Here is a 20,866-nt window from a genome sequence, read left to right on the forward strand (position 1 = left end):
GCAATATTTTTACGTTACTGTTAAATTTAGTGAAATGGTGTGCAAATAGTATAAAGCTATTCATCAAGCAAGGCAGAGAGCAGAAATAAAATTTACAGATCAAAAATTAACTCAAAATGTTGACTTTCTGTCGATGTTGCAGCTGCTTTTGATGAACAATTGAATATAAGCATAAAATTAATACCAAACTTGAGGGGGGGGGGGGGGATCAAGAAAAAAACTTACAGGTAAAGCTTTGTTAAGTACCGTTGCAATTTTGTTTGAAATAGTTTTGTTCTAACATAACATTTAACATACGAAAACTCACAAATTCATGATTTTTGCAAGAAAAAAAAAATTAGTGAGAATACCTTCAGGGTGGGCAAGTGTATTCTGCACTGATGAAGTAGATGGTCACAAGGGAGTGAGTTTCTTTAGTTGGAATGGTGGGTGGTATTCTCAGAATGCACAAGCAGATTAAAGATATTTTCACACCTGAGTGACAGACAGAATACGTCATGGATGTTGGCTACACTACAGACATGGTTTTAGTGACTCATAAAGATCAAAACATCCTGATTATTGGAGGGGGGGGCTCTCACTATACCGGTAAATGGAAATTATTCAATTTTTTTTCTATGAAATGCAACCAGTTATCATTGAAGATCAAAAATCATCAACTTTCACTTGGAATTAATTTTCGCAATTTTCGCTGAAGGTATGATTTAGTGAAAATAAAATCCAGCAAATATACATTTTTTTCTGTATTTTACATTCAACTTGTCAAAAATCCGTGAAAATAAATACTATACACAACACCCAACAAGTTTTTTCAGCAAAAATTAATTCCAGCTAAAATTAAGTATTTTACAGTAGTAGGAACTTGTTGCTGTTACCAGGATGTGTGATCTTTATACTCTTTAACCCTGAAGGTACTTGCAAGACTGTACCCGATTGGCTATCAAACCCTAACACCTAACAGTCGGGCCAATCAGAGAGCAGCTTATTTTATGACGTATCAAGTCTCATACATATGCTTTGACTAAACTAACAGGAAAACTGTGGGTGACTAATGAAGTAACAAATGAAATTTTGGGGGATTTTGGGGGAAGTTGAAATATTTTTGTTTGACAATGCACCTTGATAAAAAAAAAATAGGGTATGCTTCATCAATACAACGTGTCATCACATCAAACATAAGTTCAATGCACTTGCATAATTTACAGAGATTTTTCTATGCTAAAAATAAATAATATTTCAATGATTTAGTATACAGCAACTACAATTTTTGATTGATATGTGTCTGTGTTGTTGATTTTCTTCTTCCAAAACATGATACATTTGTACATACCCTTCTGATACTATAAAAAGAAAATGGCAAAATTATATTTTTCATTACAACTTGGGCAGCGTGGTCTAATCGTTTTCAAGCTAACAGGATTGAGGGTCAAAATTGACATGTTCAAATATTGCAGGCTATTGTAAACCCTCTCTGATTTAAATCATTGCAAGCTTACCGTCATTTCTCAAAAATTAATTATTAATTTCGAAATAATACTGCTTTTATATTATAGTTAGTAGCTATGATTGCTACCTATAATGGGAATCATATTCAATACGGAACTTTTATGCAGAAGGCGACAAAATACAATGAAAGGATCAGGTCGGTTTTCAATATTCATATAATAATGTAACTTTATAATTGATTTCCTATGAAATGAACATGCATAAGATCAGAGTATGAAAACCGATCTGACACAGTGATAATTCAAGACAGTAACGTGTAGTTATAGGGTATCATACTACCGCCTGGAGAAGTTTGTGCCACTGCAAGTAATGATGAATACAGCAGACAGGAAACCTATAATTCTGATTTGTGTTTTATTATTTTTTTTTTTAGCTTTGTACAGTTATACTATACTTGAAGAGATTTACTTTTTAATTATAAGTGCATTCGTTTTTGAGAAAAAACATTTTAAAAATGCATTCAAGGCCCTTGATCTCATTGACATCCCGTGATGAAAATTTAAAGGCACCAAGGCAGTAGTGCATCAGAGGTAATATGCTTCTTTCGTGACCCCTAAAGGTCACACATCCTGGTACTTTCATCGCTATGACATCACAAACATGCACAATTGGAGGATTTTAATGCATCTTTCTGTTCTGAACTGACACGTTTTACCCAAATAGCTAAGTAACGGATAAACTGCTGAAATATTGATAAAATAAATTCATTTTTGATTTTCATACCAGTGAAAGTATCGGGATGTATTCCAAGTCCTCTCTGAATATTGAAATCCTATACATGTACATTTTAACTTTGCAAACACAAAAACAAATCAAGTACATACATTCCCTTGATTATTTTTTATTGGTGAAAAAGGGGGGGGGTTCAGTAACAGCGGAAAAGACAAACTCCTTTTTAAAATTTTGTATAAAATGTGCAGCCAGACTAATTGAGTCAACATGTGTTATGTGATGGTAGTAGTAGAGTTTCTCTCTAGCCATAAAACGCCATTGAAGGAAAACACATACAAATAGAGACAATGAACAGAAAACTTGAGTTTCTGTTGGGGAAAAGTAAACAGAAATAAAAACTCGGTTGCCCTACTATCACAGATAAAGTGGTTTGATGGTTTAGCTGTATTGTGAGAACATGCTATCAAACACAAACTTAAGGGTTCAAATGTCAATATTCCTAATAGCCTGGGGATGCCGCTTTCAGATTGAAAGAGTTCATGTTATTTTCCCAGCTATGTTAGGAATGTGTAAGTTTTTTACTTGATCACAAGAACATTCTTAGCATAGTTTGCAAGCTATCAGGTGAATGAGGCCCTGGCAGTGAATCCATTAGTTGTTGCTCTCCCACAGAAATATTTAGAGGTTAGTTTTCGACAAACAGTTTAAATTTGATTCAAGAGTTTGAGGGTTCGAGGGCAAAGACCACAAATTCAAATGTTGCACTATTGAGCATGTTACTATACATATTAAGCAATGCATTATGGGAGAAAGCTTTGTTGTACATGTATATATTAGTAAAATAGTATACTGAAAACTCAAAAAAAATTTAACAATGAGATTTATCTATAGTAATATATGGCTTTTTTCATACCAGGGTAACTGATATGCAAATTACCTAATTAATATGCACACAAAATTCATAAAACAATTTGTTGATGGTCAACTTAGGCATTCAAGGGAAACTGATATGCAAATTACCTAATTAATATGCACAACAAATTTATAGAACTATTTGTTGAGTATTGACTTAGGCATTCAAAGGGTAACTGATATGCAAATTATCTAATTAATATGCACAAACAAGTACATTGAACTAATTTTGAAAGTTGACTTTAGAATTCAAAAGTTTACTAATAAGCAAATTGCTTAATTAATACGAACATGAGGTGCATACAACTATTTTGTTTACTTGAGCATTTAAAGGATAATTTATACCAGGAAAAAATACAGCCCTTTTCTAGATGTAGCGAATATGTAGCATAAATGACCCAGTATGTACGTCTATATCCAAAATAAATTATCTTTTAATGTCCCAGCAACTTTAGTTGATGTGTGCTTCTAATATACAGTACAAGAAGAAAAAATTCAGGTGTTGGTGACGCAAAATGCTTGTACGATCACAAGTACACCAAACTCGCACTCACTATTCTAAACTTGTTCACAGACCCTTTATGTATTGCAGCATAGAGAGAAACAAATGTGCAACAATTTGGGAATATACCCATAGCACATAAGTGGAACAAGATCATGCAGCAGAATGCAGCTGTTGGCTTCCTTTTTAAATAGGGGCAATTAACAGCCCACCTTCTAAGGAAGACTCTGATCACCATGGGGGCCCCTACACATATACATCTAAAGAACATACCATGATCACATTCCTGGAAGAAATCAAACCATCCAGAATTACTATCTACCCTGACCCCTGCTGAACTGCCAACAAAAGGGGATATTGACAGAGGAGATCGCATTTCAACCGACCTCTGGGCTTGTTTAATTTCATAAATTTTAACAGGTGTGCTTACAGTGAAATGAAAAACATCTGTATGTAGAATTGACCCCTATTAACTTGTGTGTTATTTCTTTGCTCCAGTAATAGTGAGCTGTATACTCTTTATTTGCCTAAGTGCTTAGGTCAGCTTATAAGGAAGAGAAAAGAAAGGAGTGAATCAAATTATTTGCGTCAGTCCTATAAAGCTCCTTGATATAACCCGTCTGACAACTAAACCATTCCATTCTGCTAACTTTAACGAATGGTAAATTATTACAATACATTTTCTGTTGAAAGTGTTCATTCTTACAGACGGACCGGAACAGGAAGCCAGTGGAAAACAAAAGATTTTTTCGTTAACGTGGGGAAAATTTGGTTAGCGTGGGGGAAAACAGAGGTGTTAATCCGAAAATTCATTGTCTTTTCCTGTTTGTGATTGGTCCTGGCAACGTTTGGGGGATCGTGACGTAGCTCCGACTGTGAGAATCCTTACCTAAAGGACATGTTAAAAAATTAACATACAGGGATCATCAAATCAATTTGTATTGCATACATCTCTGTTTGGAGGGAGGGGGTACTTCTATCTGAGCAAATATACTGTGGAATACAGGCAGGCAGATTATTGCCCTGTACATGGATGTTAACATCAGTCTTTGCGATTCTAAATTTGTGATCTGATGTAAATCGAAACAGGGCACAGACCCCAAATAGAAGGATGCATGTGATACTGTGGAATACTTTATTTTCGTTGGAATTAATTTTCGCTGAAAAGGCTTTTTGGGCGCTTTGTATTGAATTTATTTTACTTATTTTTAATGAGTTTAATGTGAAAAAAAGTATATTTAAACAGCGAAAATAAATTCCAAACGAAAATAAAGTATTCTACAGTATTTAATAATTATTTCAGAAATGAGAAAATCACCCTGGAACCACTAATACATTTATTTATCAAATTATATAATAATCCTCTATTTGCACCAAAAAAAATCAATTATTTATTGAGCAGCCAGGTCTTTATTTCACTTCTTAGAATAATTGTTTGGCAACATAATTCCTGTATAGCCATGGTTTTTTTTTTATTTCAGATCTCTTACCAGGGATCTCCTGGCAGGCGGGATATCAAGATTTGTAAAACATGGCTCAAGTCTTGTACATAATGGGCGATACCAGCCTTAGGTTGGCCAGTAAAACTCAAGCACAGCCATGTACAAATTTTGAGAAAGCATTGTATTTTACTTGTGGTACACCGCATGTGAACGCACCGTAACCGCACCATAACCGTACATGACCAACTTAAATCAGCCAGGACTCAACCACTGTACTAAAAGGGGTGGTATAGGTCACACTTACCATACATTTTGCCTTCATCTGAGAGTATGATTTTCCTTCTACCACAAGGTGGGTATATAGCTAACGCTTCTTGAAAACTCTGTTCTATATCTGGACTCCAGACACCTTCTGCATCATTAGACAAATCATCACTGTCAGCTCCTCCAGATGTGTTGTTTGCGTCATGGTCATGGTCGTTCCAATTCTGAGACATGATGCTCAGATAACACTGTCAAATACTGCTGTAAACAAATAATGAAAGAACAATTAAGTCAAACAGTATATTGCAGTTAAGTCACATGACAGTATGCGATATATTGTACTTTTTCAAAACCAGTCACATGACAGAATGTGATTTATTGTAATTCTTCGAAACCAGCCACATGAGAGTTTGTGACATATTGTACTTTTCAGACATTCTAGAAAGAAGTTTGTATCACTGTCAATTCATGTTTGAATTACTCAATTTCCAAGCAACAGGTGAATACTTTTTCATATTTGCAATTTAAAATTTTTAATAGTTTTTTAGTAACCTGAATCTAAAGGACCTAATTAAGCAAGCATCTTGTGGAAATCTGCGAAACTTATAAGAACTCAAAAACTTATGCTCCTCAGCAGAATGCCAAACCATTTTAGTTTATTGTTCCCAAAGCAGCCACTGGGAATGATGAGAATAAAAAAGTTTTAATTCAGACATTCCCAGGTTTTCTAAATTTCTAAATTGTTTTATGTCAAATGGATTTGGTTTTCTCCATGGTGAGCATATACTGCATAGGGTTCATGTTTTCATTAAATGAAGAATTCCGGACAAACTCTGATATACAAAAAATGTGCAATCCTACGTCCAAGTCAGAATACTGAAACCCAATAAATCACAATTATCTGCCAAATAAAATGTGGGTGAGCTTTTAGATGTCAGCCAATCCTATGATTACAATCCTTCAATAAGATATTGGGGGGGGGGGGGGGGCTGGTTTTCCATGATAATCAGCAATATTTTAATGAATTTATCAAGAACAAAAATAAATTAGAATAATTTCATGTAATAATACAATAACACTTAAATTGAACAAACAAACAAACAACACCTCAGTATTTTGCCACTCAGAAAAAGGAACCTCTGTCACCATGGTGACTAAATTATTTTTATATAATTAGCTATCTCGCTTTGCATTTCTAGCTGTTTTTTTCAAGTATTGTATTTGCACAATAAAAAGTGCATCTCTATAGAATTGCATGTTAGCTAACAGTTGCATTATTGTTTCCTGGATCATTAAAAAATTACATTTTGATCACAGACCCACACCTGCTATTTACGTAGGCACATATGCTAATAGAGCTAATACGGTATATGAAATACAATAATCATCCCATTAGAAGCTCATCAAAAAAATTGTACAAAGCATAGGACAGTATGCTTCAAGGGACGGCTTAAATTGCAATTAAATTGGTGAAACACGCTAATGCAGTAAATATGGTAAAACCAAAACAAACAAGTATTCCACACGTATTATATTAAAAGCAGAGATAAATCAATAATACATTGACACAGTTTGTGAGCAAGGTGTTGTAATTGATTGCCACTTTCACAATCATACAACACTAGACAAGTTCTTAAATTGAATAATTCAAATTTTTCGTTCAACCACCAAATTCTTTTTACTGCCAACATGATGATATAATATACAGTATTAAAAGACTTTGCAACCAATTACCAATGTCAATAAAATAAAAGAATTTCTCACAAAAGAGTCCAGAAAAGCACTTAATAAATTGTTAGTTCAAGAGGTGGCATATAAAATAGCTATTTCCAATAATTGAGAACAATTTTATTTTATTATAATGGTGGGACATAACGATTCATTAGTTTAAATAGAGCTATTTAAAATGTTTCTGCCGGGATTTTTACCATATCTTTTACTTATAATTTTATTACATTTAATTTAGTTGATCATGGTAGAAATTAACAAACAAATAACATCTTTTTCACTTTAGGTTGAGAATAACCATTCTTTTTTCACTATTTTTGTTCAATATTTTGAAGAAAGCAGGAACCGAGTTTGTCAGAAAGTCGCCAAAGATCTTTCCAGTGATAATAAAGGCATTGTCATGATTAATAGCTTCATCACCAGTGACCATCTTCCTGAAATTCAAGTAGGATTATAAACAGCGTAAAGAACGCATGGGACATGAAAACCAGAAAGCTTAAATCTTGTACTTAAAAATCTAACCATCCGATTAATACCTATAATACCAGATTGTCATTCTTGTTGTTAAAATTTCAATGTACACATTTTGAGTGCGGTTTAAAACAAAAAGGTCCATGTGACAAAATAAGATTACGATGGAGCATGAATTATGAGGAGGATATGGAGGTAAGGATAGCGATGGCAACCATTGGAAATGCTAGGAAAGAAGGAAGATCTTGTGAAATCATAGTATGAGGTTGAGTATGTAGTCGGAAATTAATGTGGCAGCAATGAAGTATACATGGAGCCAAGCAGACTCCTTGTTAAGTTTATAGGAGAGCTTTAGAGATAATTTTAGGACATCAGACTCCTCTTATTTTGACCTCTAAGAAGTTTTTACAAATCAGTAACAGCAACAAAAGAAATTGTGCCTTCAGGGGTGAAACAAATTTTGTTTAAAACCAGCCAACTCTCATTATTAATTTACTTATTGCTGGTAATTCGCCAGTGTGAAAACCAGCAACAAACAATTTCGGAGTGACAATTGGGAATTTGATTTCAAGTTCAATACGCTATTAAAAATTCATGAAAAATTCAAGACATAATTGAAAGCTGGAAAGCTTGCGATTGATAGTGAATGTCACAATTACATATTTGATGAGAAATTGGATGTTTTCTTTCTGATTGCATTGTCACTCATCAACTGTGATCCTCATCTTTACAGTTACTATGGCAACAACTGGAAGATACATCTTTACATTGTAAAGATTATCTATCCCATGAGTATAGGACATGGATGGAGTTGAAAAAGGATGCATTTCGATCAAAACATGTAAAACTAAACCAGTTCTATCCGAGATTTGACAAATTCAAGCATGATACTTAAAAATGAAGCCAAGAATAACAAATTGGATTGTCCTTGTAAGGCAAAATATTCAGGTTTCAGTAAAAGTAAAAACTAATTAGCCACAAAACGCAAAAAAACTATACTAGTATCATAAAGGTAATTTCCATAAAATTGAAAAACCTGTTAAAGATGTATGCACTTTCTTTTTACTAATATTAACACCAACAGCAAACACTGCAAGCATCCATGAAAAAAAAAGTTGAGAAACTTTTATTAAAATATCCACAAACATTTCATTTGTACGTTTCAGGCATTGGAAACATCAGTTATTATGAAACAGCATCCAAGCCGAACAGAACTTAATCAACGAATTCCTTTTAGTTTAACAAGCAGTGTTTCCAACTGACAATATTGACAAAGCATTATTACCTTAGTCCTCATCAATCAAGGCCCATAGCATGCTGGGTAATTAGGTTTTAAAGAGCCAGGGGTAACTTATCAAGATATGAATGTTTAATAGCTATTTTTCAATAACAGGCCATCAACACTGAATCACCATTGTCATTTCAGTGTTGCTTATAATGACATTATTTGAACAAAATCCTCTCGTTCACAGAATTCAATAGTTTTTCCTTCTTTTTTTGAAACCCAGGGGTCTGGGGTGGGTATTGACAAAAAAATACAAGTGGACTTGTTTAATGAGAAATGGGATTGGCTTGTGTGAATGCAAACACATTTCTATGAGTACTCTAAGGACCTAATGATGATGAGTTCCGTGCCTGAAAGACAAAATCTAAGTGGAATTGCTTTTTTAATTTTTTTCAGAGATTTGTAAGGTGGGAGCAACGCACAGGAAGTTAGATAACATAACAACGGGCAGTTTAAAAACAGACTTTGTGAATAAGAGATTTGGCAGGTGAACAATAACCACTGATGTTGAAATAAGTCAAGGTCTGAATAGTTTCCAAATCAAAATTCGTCCCATACAATGTAAAACATTTAAGGTGACAAATCAACAGTAAGAAGTTTTAAAAAATCTTCAGAGAAAAAGAAAATAATAATATTTTATAAGAGAATAGCAGAAACAAGTCATTGTTAATGACACAGTCCTCGTCCCAAATTTTGTGATCTGACATATCAATTTGATGCTGATGAAGTCATTGAGATTAGATTGAAACCATTAATAGAAGATGGATTTGTAAAAAATTATGATTTAGCGCTTTTACACAAGAATTGGACATTGGGCAGTCATATTGAATCAAATTACAAAAAACAAGTGGCGTATACAACAGATTGTTTATTTACATCAAAACACGTGTTCCGTGTAGTAGTAATATGGCCAAAAATAAAAACAGCCGTTATTCAGCCATCTTTGATCTGATTATGAAACACACTGATATGTATGATGTATGTGCCAAATACGAATGAAAATGGTACATAAATTGTGGAAATATAGTAGTAAGGCCAAAAAGTCAGATTGCTGTCAATCGGCCATCCTTGACCAGATTTTGAAACAAATTGTTATGGACATGCATCCTAACATGTATAAAGTACATGTATGTGCCAAATTTGAATGAAAACCGAGAGAGCACTTCCAAGAAACCGCATCTTTGATCCAATTGCGAAATAAATTGTACTGGACATGTAACCTAACATGTATAATCTATGTACCAAGTTTGAATGACAACTGACAAAGCATGTCCAAAATACAACATTTTCAAAAAACAAGATGGCTGCCAGTCGGCCATTTTGAATCGAATCGCTAAACCACTGCATGTGCATATGTCCCACATAAGGTACTAGGTACATACAAAGAATGAACGGAATCGGTCCACAGGATTCTGAAATATTACTATTGACAGACTGACGCACGAACGGACAGACAGACTCAGGAACTCACAGATGGTCGGGGACATGTATCCTAACATGTATGATCGATGTACTAAATTTGAATGAAAACTGACAAAGCATGTCCAAAATACAACATTTTCAAAAACAAGATGGCTGCCAGTCGGTCATCTTTGATCCAATTGTGAAATAAATCGTCATGGACATGTATCCTAACATGTATAATCTATGTACCAAATTTGAATGAAAACTGACAAAGCATGTCCAAAATACAACATTTTCAAAAAACAAGATGGCTGCCAGTCGGCCATTTTGAATCGAATCACTTAACCACTGCATGTGCATATGTCCCAGATAAAGTACTAGGCAGTAGTTCAACCATCACCCACCCCAGTGTATCAAATGCTAAACTTTGCAGCAGTGAACACTTCACAAAACTCTACAGCAGTGAACACTTCACAAAACTCTACAGCAGTGAACACTTCACAAAACTCAGAACACTTCTGTAAGCATTGAACACTTATTACAAAACTTCAATCTCGCAAACATTTCAAAACATCAACAAATCAAACTTTTCTAGCAACAACAATTAAATGCTGATGCTTACTCTATTAGATATGAAGAGAAACCACAAATAGAATAAATTTGTAAATTATTTATTATATGCCGGGATCATAATGACCTTAGACTATACAGTGAAATAGTCACAAACCTGAAAAGCGAATTAATTTCCAAATCCACATTATAATATTTTAACTACCATACCTCTTTAAAAGTAGAGTCCCTCTAAACAAATATTGGAACTTCCCTAATTTGATTTTGCCGGATTCATAGCTGTTACGTCTACTCTTCCGACAGTCATTATAGTATTGATTCGTTCACATGCGGAGGAGTGCTCCAGGACGAGACTTAGGATTATTTCTCCAATAGGATTAGTTATTTTTCAATCACAATTGTTTAAATTATTCAAAAACTCCTCATCATAGTGATTTTCAATGCTTAAAATCTCAAAGTAATTTCTGGTAGTAATCAGAGAGGATCAAATGTTATCCGAGAGTGAAACGCATCATGTATACACACACACATCCTCTCCTTTTTGACTCTGGTTACTACGAGTCAGAAGGCCTGACCCCTCTGTAGTGTAGGGGCACTTCCGTTTTCCCTTGGTTCATATGAATAGCCAATTCCAAAAGAAAACATTTACTGATTCAGATACTGCTAATGTAGCGCGAAAATAAATTTTCACAATATGCAGGATCTACTCTCGCATTACCGGTACACACAAGTTGGACAACAGATAAAAATTGGAGCACATTTCATCAACACAGAGAGAGGTTGTTACCAGCTGGTAAAATACTGCCCTATTTCCAGTTCACTAATTCATAATTAAACTTGTTCAGATTATCAACAGAAATCTGTACCACCAGGCCAATGATATTCCCACACAAGCCACTATATAGCTCATTTCCTGAAGGAGAACCACAACCCAAGCCTTTCAAACTGCAATGCATCATGGGTAAAGGTCATTTGCTATATCCAGGTCATTAGTCTTTCCACTGTTAGTACCAGAACAATATAAAGGAAAGGAGTGAATTGAACAGGAAATGATGCAAAACTTCCTTTACCAGATTTCAAATACAACTTTTCCTCACCAAAACACCATAATTGCTTTTTTTTAGCAGTACAATCGATTACGTAAATGACAGAGGTGTGTCTATGGTCAAAATAACTCGTATTTTAATGATCCAGTTCATAATCTGGCTACTGTATGACACTTTATTTTCACTTGGAATTTATTTTCACCAAAAAGATGCTTCAGTGAATACACTTTTTCTTATATATAACATTCAACACATCAAAAATCAGTGAAAATAAATTCCATACAAAACATGCAAAAAGACTTTTCAGCGAAAATCAATTCCAACTAAAATAAAGTATTTTACAGTAGATTGAAGATGCACTTCCAATAGAGCAAATATGGTACTTTTTATTGCGTTATCACATGGCATTTATTTCTTTGGTTGTGTAATGGGCATTCAAATCAACAACTCAAACAAAGAAACAAATCCTGGTTACAAATCCTGAGTAACAAACATTGAGATTACAGCAAGTCTGTGCCAGGCACAGAAATTGCAAGAAAACAAATCCATTCCCTGCTGAAGCACCAATGAAACCACAAGATAAATAAAAAAAATGTACAAGAAGAACTGTAATTGTGAGTTTTTTTTTGTTGCTCTCTCATTTACCTTTTGGGATTACAAGAGAGAGATCGAGGATCTCACTATTTTGGAAATATTGTTGTAAAATGAAACAACTGCCAAAAAACTTGTCAAAACTTGTAGATATTGAACTATGATCCCATAGATTACTAAGAATCAATATTATTTTTGGGGTCAGGGAGGGCAAGATGCCATATTCTTTGTTCATGTAAACTTACCATTAAAACAAATATGGCGCAATACAATTAATTAATACAATTATGGCATGCCTGACAAAACAGGTGTTACTTATAGAAAACATTGGTTACAATTTGAATTCAATGGACTGTATGACAAATGTGGAACTTGACTCAAATTGCCAGAATAAGCTCCCAGCACCCCCCCCCCCCCCAACTGATACAACCAACTGACTATGTATTACACATTTGAGACTCCATCAATGAGACAGTTGGACATGTTGAATACAGTAAATACCAAGATATCCAGGTTAATAACAAATGGGGCATTATCAAATATTAAGGCAAAACAAAAGATTGTGAGATCCAGTGTTCCCTCTAAGCCTTATTTTCGCTCAATTTCTCAGATTCAATTGTAGTTTCTCAGTGTAAGTTTGTCTTTTGAGAAACTTTCCATGCATTTTGTATGCAGAAAAAACAAGGGAAAAATGGGCAAATTTTCACAGTATTTTCAAGATTCAAAAAAATTAAAGGGAACAGTGGGAGGTCCCAAAAACATGTAAAATTGAGTTGGATTTAAATTTTCCCCTTAAAATAGACATTATTCTTCTTGCGCTAAGTTGCTGATTCGTTTATAATAAATACTAATATTTAATGTTGTTTACAGTGAAACTATAACACCAATTTAACATGTTATATGTAGGGCAGGGTTATCAGAACAACAGATTTTTTATTTGACCTAACTTAAATGTTCCTGTCAGTCAGTCAGTCAGTCGGTCGGTTTAAAATATTTACAACATTCACAGGCTCTTGGCTTTCGCTAACACATTGCCGGCCGCCAAAAGTGAATTATATTTAAATATACATACAACAATTTATCCTATTTGGTCAATCAGTAGTCAACGTAAATAAGGAATATTTTAATGATTCAGGATAAAACTAATATGATTTTGGTTTTATATTTATTAGCTTCCATTGGGGGATGCGCTTCAAATGGAGTACTGTAAAACCATTTATTTTCACTGGCACCTAATTTTACAATTTACATGTTTTGATGAATTTCACTGCAATTCAAGTCCCTAGATTTAGCAGAGAAACAAAGTTCTATTGTTATTTTGAACGTTCTTGTGGACTTAATTTAGAGAATTTTACTTACCATGAAAACAGTGAAATTAAAACCCAGTTAATAATTAATGCATTTACAGTAAATACTGTATGTCACTTTCTCTATCAAGGTATCAACTGGTTAGCCATCACTAACAGAATATAATACATTTTCTGATTTTTTTCCCCCCCGTAATATATATTTTTTTCGTAATATATATATTTATTCTTAAAAATTGGCAAATAATAAAAACAATATAGTATTAGCCACCACACAGACAAATATTATACCCCTAGCAGAAACCCTGTAAATGCCAACACATTAATAATATTTTGTAGAAATGGTAACCATAAATAAACAGTAATTATTCAAAGACCAGAGATTATTTTAAACAGCTTTATTAATCTTGGGGGACCTAAATTAACTTTATTAATCTTGGTGGACCTGAAAAGCATAAACCTCCACAGAGCGCTCTTCACCAGACTAATCAAATCCAAACCAGAATTTATTAGCTTTGATGGAAGATACAAATATATTGATTGACGAGATTACAGAGCCAATAGCAAGCACATTACACAAAGCTTAAAGAGCGGGCAGTATGGGTCAAAATCAGGCCTACACCTGTTTGGTTGGCATGGAAACCAATGAGCTTGTGTATGTTTAATTATTCTGGTTATGTATTGTTTCTTTGTAAAGTTTTTATACATTCCATATTGCACCCTAGCTTGTCTAGCTCACATGCAATGCACAGTGACCCTTTGTGGTCTGTATAAAAGGCAGCCGACCTTCCAATCAAAGAAAATATCTCCACAATTTGTAGCTGTGTATTCAGAAACATCCTGAAAGGGGTAAACAACAATATGGTATGGTGATAAGTATGAGTATGGTGATAATTGGTGATAATTTCAATTCAATATACCTAACATTCATGCCATTTTTTATTGGCCTACCCCAAAATGACAAAACAAGTTAGGTGATCATTTCCAGCAGCATATTCAATTTATAGTTGTACACGCTGGAGGACAAATGCTAATTTTTTGGTGACAATAATAAGGGGATTTTGACACCGGGAATAATTAAAGAATACCAACCATTAAAATGCTACTGATATTGAATTTCACAAACATACTCATAATAAAATTGTGACCTTGATATATTTCCTGCCTTCAGGCTCAAGATAAATAAGTCACTTTCATAAAAAAAAGACAATATCAATCAATGGAATATCTGATCTTGTACGTGATCATTTCATTTTAAATTGTACAACACTGTCATACTTTGTTCAATTTTACATCGACTACAACTGCACATTAAAATGATCAAAGAAGCCTTTGTACATTTTCCTCTGTGGACAAGCGTAATACCTGTTGAATGTCGACATAGAATAATTTATATGCTGTTAAGCCAGTCAAGTGATCCAAGTCAAAACAGCACAATAAATCAGTACACTATGCATTGCCCAGGCGAACATATAAAGGTCACTTCATTGCCGTTATATATGGCCGACAGATTTGGAACAGGAAATCATTTCGATACCTGTGGCTCATAGATGAGCTGGAATTAATCGAGCGAAGAAGTCCCTGGCGCTCTAGAAAATCTTTTACCTACAGGCTTCTCTGTTCCAATCTAGAAATGACGTTTTAGCAAAGTTGAAATTAAACCTTCCTACTAGATGACTCGACACATCAGTATATAATACCAGGGTTCTACTTGATGCATTGATGACGTATTTGTCTTCGTCTAATCTTATTCCCGAGTAAAAAACATTGTGATGTGTAATACCTTAGAGCCAGAGTAAAACATACTGGCGACAATTCCAACAGATTAATTTACACTGATTTTTCTTTACTTATGTATTACTCAGAACTAAAAGATCCCATTTTCTGAACCGGAAAAATAATCCTGACAAGTGACTGAGAACGAGTTAACAGAGCAAATCATCCCGAGTCAATATGGGCAGAACAATCAACATACTCTAGTAATACAGAGGATTAAATTATCTTTGTTGTAATATATTTTTGCTGAAACCCAAAATTACAAATGTTATTGTTTGTCATAAATTACATGCACAGTAATTTTTAATACTGGATTTTTGCTGACTCGACCCCTTCAGTGAAAATAGGAAAAATAAATTGAAAGCAAACATTAAGTATTCAAAAGTATTGCACCGAGGGTGTGAGAATGGAACCCACAACATATTTTGAATGAGAGATGACCAGGCTATAGACACAGCACAATGTTCATAATCATCAAGCTCTATTTCTAAACTCCTTGCTTATTTTAAGTAATACACTACACTTAACTATCACAATTATTAGATCACTCATATTTGATCTATTATAGTATGGTAACACTACGTTCTCAATAAATCATATTTTTGATTCAGTATACAACTTTTGGAATATGCACCATTTCTATTAGAGATGTGCTTTAAATAAGGAGTGTACAGTATAAGTATCATATTTATATAAGGGTAGGATATGGCTCCTTAGAATATATTTTTTACTTTCATATCTAGGGTAGAATACAATGAAATGAATAATGAAATAATTCCGAAGAAAAGCTTCTTGATTATTTATTATATTGATCATTTTATTCACCTCGCTATTTAATAGGGTACATTCTTAAGGCCAAAAAAACCAAGTCTTTTTTTTTTAATAGGCCCAAATATTAAAAACTCACCATTTTAAGCAGTAAAAAAGTGTTTTCTCTAAAAATTAAGTACCCCGGACCGTTGTTTGATCCCCAGAGTCCTCGTAAGTGGCGACTTTGAACCTCGGGTCGATATGTATTTATCTGACATGTTACGAATACTATGAACTTCATATACCTTAGATATTTACGATACAATTTAAAAAAAAAAAATCCGACCGACCTAATTTTTCGACTTAAGGGCAACACAAGTTGTTGTTTTTTTGACCTAATGTCGCAGAATGTGTGCGAATAGCAATAAAGCGTTGCATGTGTATAATCAAACATCCAGTATGTATTCAAATTTTAGTATGTTTTCAATAGTAATACACCCATGCATACCTCATGTGTCCATGATTCTGAACCACGTGCAAGTATTATTTTATGCCACACACATCCTTGCTCAAAAAGTAAGTACTGTTGAATACTTTATTTTAGCTGGAATTTGTTTTCACTTAATAGACTTTTCGGGCGTTTTGAATGGAATTTATTTCAACTGATTGTTGATGAGTTGAATGTAAAATATAGGAAAAAAGGTATATTCACTGGATTTTTTTTTACTGAATCATTCCTTAAGCGAAAAATTAATTCCAAGTGAATACCTGTCCCGTGAGTGGGTATGTAACTTTATTGTGTCAACACCGGTTTTTGGAGTAGCTAGGAAAATGTCTTGGGATGTTGCAATGTCCCTCGGTAATTGCCTCCCGCGTACAGGAGTTAGGTGTCCGTAAATATCTTGCGCTCCCTGTAAATATTTTACAATATTCTAATTTGACAGCATGAATTGAGAGTCTCAGAACACCAGTGGTACATGTACATAAACATCTACACACTTGCACTTGACGAATAGTCCAATCATTGCAATCTTATTTTAAGAAACTTGCGAAACATCAGCAAGGTACAGTTCATTTTGATGGCTACATTATGTACCGTATATAAGGTGAAAAGTTGTTAAAAATTTATCTGTGATTCAGATCTTCTCTAATGCTACTATAACAACCTACATATTGTCTTAAAGCTTAAAGGCCCAATTCACTTGCCCTGGGCAAGTGTGAATTGGAGGTGTGGCTATGCTAATGAGTGTTGTTGATCACTTGCATAGCCTATGACGCATCCTGTTTCAGCGGTCCAACATCTCGTGACTTTGATTGACAGTAGTTAATTATTCAAGATTAGTAGCGCGTCTCTTTCCCCGGTTCCTGTTTTTGACGTTTATCCGCCAAAATCTTAGCTCGTACACTATTTATTGTCATAAATACTACACACAGTCACTGCTGTGGTATTCATAGTCACATGCATCCACTTTGGCACAACATAATCGACCTGTAAGTTTGAAAAAACGTGTCTTTACCGGAGCTTGGCTGGAGCTGTTTACTACAGCGTGACAAGCAAGAGAATAATCCCTATTGTTTAGGAGCGTATTTATAGTATACCTGCCCCTTTAAATGTAAGTGAATCAGGAGTATTTATAGAACAAAACTGTAAGAGAGAGCACTGCAATTCAGCGGCGCCACCAAGTGGGAGATATACATGTAGGGTTCTACCTACCAGGGTGTGGAGTTTTTTGATAATTAAGTTAAAATGGAACATTCTATGGCTTCCTTGGGGCCAAAATTACTATCAGACAGGCCACAGTCTTTAACACATGTGATCCCTGGTCAATCAGAACTTTATGGTTGCAAGAGGATCTGCTCCCCAGGGTGAGGGGGCGCATGGCCATGGCATGCGGGTGCTGCACCCATGTTCCCTTGTTTAAAAAAACTCTGAATGCCATCTTACATATGCTGTACGAGTGTTTGTCCAACAAAATTTCTCTATTGTGCTTTTTTGACTATTCCAACCATTGGTTTGTTTTTAATTTCAAGTCACAAAATTGTGAATTGTGCAAGATGATCATGTTTTCTCTCTCTCTATTTTTCAAAGAATGACAGACCAACAACAGATTCTGTGCACTTCTACTATTAGATATGAACAACTAATAGAGCAAATACAGTATCTATAATTCTGTGTGTATTACTTGGCATTTAGCCTAACATTAAGAATCATCTAATTGGACATTTCTGGTAAGTTAAGAGTTCTTCAGAAAAAAAAAATCTGAACCGACTACTCATAAGGGTCAATTAATTTTGTTAAAGTAAATTTTAAAAGATGAAACAAAATTAAATAGATTCATTTGAGAAAATAGATTTATTCGACAACTAAACATATGAACAAACAAATTATATTAAATTTGCACTTTTTTTTGTATATAGCTAAAGAATTTAAAGCCATTAAAAACTGATTGATTCTCAATTACCTATGACATGGCAAGCAAAGGAGACAAGATAACAATCATAGGTAAAAAATTAATTACAAATTGAAATAACAAGTGAAAGTTATAAAGTCGTGTGTCTGAGTCACCAAGCAGATAGTGCTAGATAGCGATGATTTGTGGCTTATTTTCATAGTTTACATCACCAAACCAGCTGATAGTTGCAGGAGTGGAGTGTCAACATGCTGTATTATAAACAGACATCAGAGAGAGCGAGGGAGAGTGTGTTGGGAAGGGCAAATACCAAACAACAAAAATACACAGCTGCTTTGTTTCAAACACACTCAGCATCGAAAGAAGGGCTTGAAAAACTGACAATATCAAAATTAGAATATCATACTATAAATAAAATCATCCTCCTGGTTATTTAATTAAATAGAAAACCATTAAAACTGCGTTTTATTGATGAGGAATGTCATCGAAATAAATTTTTAAATTGACAAATATCAACTAGCAGCAATAAAATATGATAGAGAAATTGTTTGTATAATTTATAATATTTTAAGTAGTCATCTTGTTCAATAAGCTTAGCTACATCATATACACACACAGTGGGTCATGTCACCTGTTGGCAAAGAGACTGCATTTTCAATCAAGAAGTTAGAAAACTCGAGTTCAGCTCAAATATGACGTCGGCGCATTCACCAGACGGTCGCGTTTTTATGGTGTTTATATACTATATACAAAAGGTGACTGTTTTTTTTTTGTCAGCTATGCAAGGGTATACAATAGATATATGCAAACTAGGAAAGAGATGCAGACAAAACGGCAAGCGTCGAGTCGTGCAGGCAAAACAAAGAGGTTTATATGAAGCGTGTGGCGACCGCGAGAAACCGGTTAATCAATTTGTCAAAACTGCGCTAAATTCAAAACAGACGAGATGTACACGAAGAGTAAATTTTGCTATCCGATTTCCTGGATTGATAACCCACGGCTGTTTATTATTCACTAGAGTTTGATTTTTGGATGTTTTTATTTTATTGATCGTAACAACAAGTTGTTGAGAAAAACAAACAAAACCTCCACTGGCACTGGTCAGAAACAATGGTGATCTCTGTCCGCACGTTTTATCACATTTAATCAACCGCCGTCGATTCCCCCACACTATAAGCTATACATGTGATCGAATCATGTGTTACAAAACCAGTAAAGATGAGTCCACTGGACCGATACGTGTAGTGTCGAGTTAAAACTGGGTGCGGCGTGTAAAAGCGTTAGGTTGATATTCAGAATCAACAGTGTGTATTTATACTTCATTTTGAAACCCTAACAGCGCCATGCTTGCAACGTATTAATTTTGACAACAAACCAAACACACAATCGACAATATAATCATGATGCATGTCGCCGATCTGAACACAGTGCATTTGATTTGATCAAATATAGCAGATAAAGATAGAAAATCTTACCTAACTATGGCGAGTATCTTCAAACGGTCTTTGTTTGGTTTGCGTCAAAACAGACAGCCTTACAACAAAGTCCCAACTTGCTGCAGTGATTGTCCGCTCACCAACCAATTGTTGCAAACCCTTCGATTTCTGCTCGAAATCGGCCCCGAAATCCTGAAAACCAGATACAAGCCACATTATGCTCCACTATACACAACACGAAAATCAAACGACCCGGTTAAGGGGGTCGAATTAAACGAAATTTCGACACAGGACGGATAGCTACAAGTCTGGCCCGGAAGTTCTGCCTAGAAAAATGACAAAAATTTCAAAGATGTGCGAATTTCTGCGCGGAGTGCTCCCCATTCCAACATCCAAAACTCGCATTAAATAGGTATTTCATAAAAACCTACCACGGGTCCACCCAGCTGAATAATCAAGGCACAAGGCGGTAGCAGTTGGTACGAGTTTTTCGATTGAAAAACAGCTTTTAACCAAGTTTTGTCGAGTTACTTGATGCTTTCTGTGAGGTATGCATGGAATGGTAAAAGGTATGTCAGTCTGCCAGAGCCTCAGCCACTACATATTAACCAATCAGTGGGCGGAGCCAACGAACACAATACTATGTAGGGAGAATTTACATATTGATCATCTGCCCAGTTTTTGTATAAGTCAACTCCCTTCTTCCCAGTCGCGTAGTCTTAGTATGACCTTTATTACAAAGTATTAATTCTATAAAATATTCATTTTAGATACAACAGATTATTCACAAATC

At 34.6% G+C, this 20,866-nt stretch overlaps 1 protein-coding gene across 3 annotated transcripts in view; it reads right to left on the bottom strand.

Annotated features, from left to right (window-relative positions):
- LOC100313723 (scalloped-like transcription factor) overlaps positions 1-20,657 on the bottom strand; it is a 48,891-nt gene extending 28,234 nt beyond the window's left edge. For 2 of the 3 annotated variants that reach the window (NM_001168178.1, XM_085505849.1), the window contains 3 exon segments: positions 5,339-5,559; positions 20,113-20,265; positions 20,505-20,657. In NM_001168178.1, coding sequence (NP_001161650.1) covers positions 5,339-5,531 — 193 coding nt within the window. In that variant the 5' untranslated portion in view covers positions 5,532-5,559; positions 20,113-20,265; positions 20,505-20,657. 3 annotated transcript variants of the gene reach the window in all.
- Between the last annotated feature and the right edge of the window lie 209 nt (positions 20,658-20,866).

This window comes from Saccoglossus kowalevskii, chromosome 12 (genome assembly GCF_978046115.1).
Source record: "Saccoglossus kowalevskii chromosome 12, keSacKowa6.1, whole genome shotgun sequence".
Taxonomy (NCBI): Eukaryota; Metazoa; Hemichordata; class Enteropneusta; family Harrimaniidae; genus Saccoglossus; species Saccoglossus kowalevskii.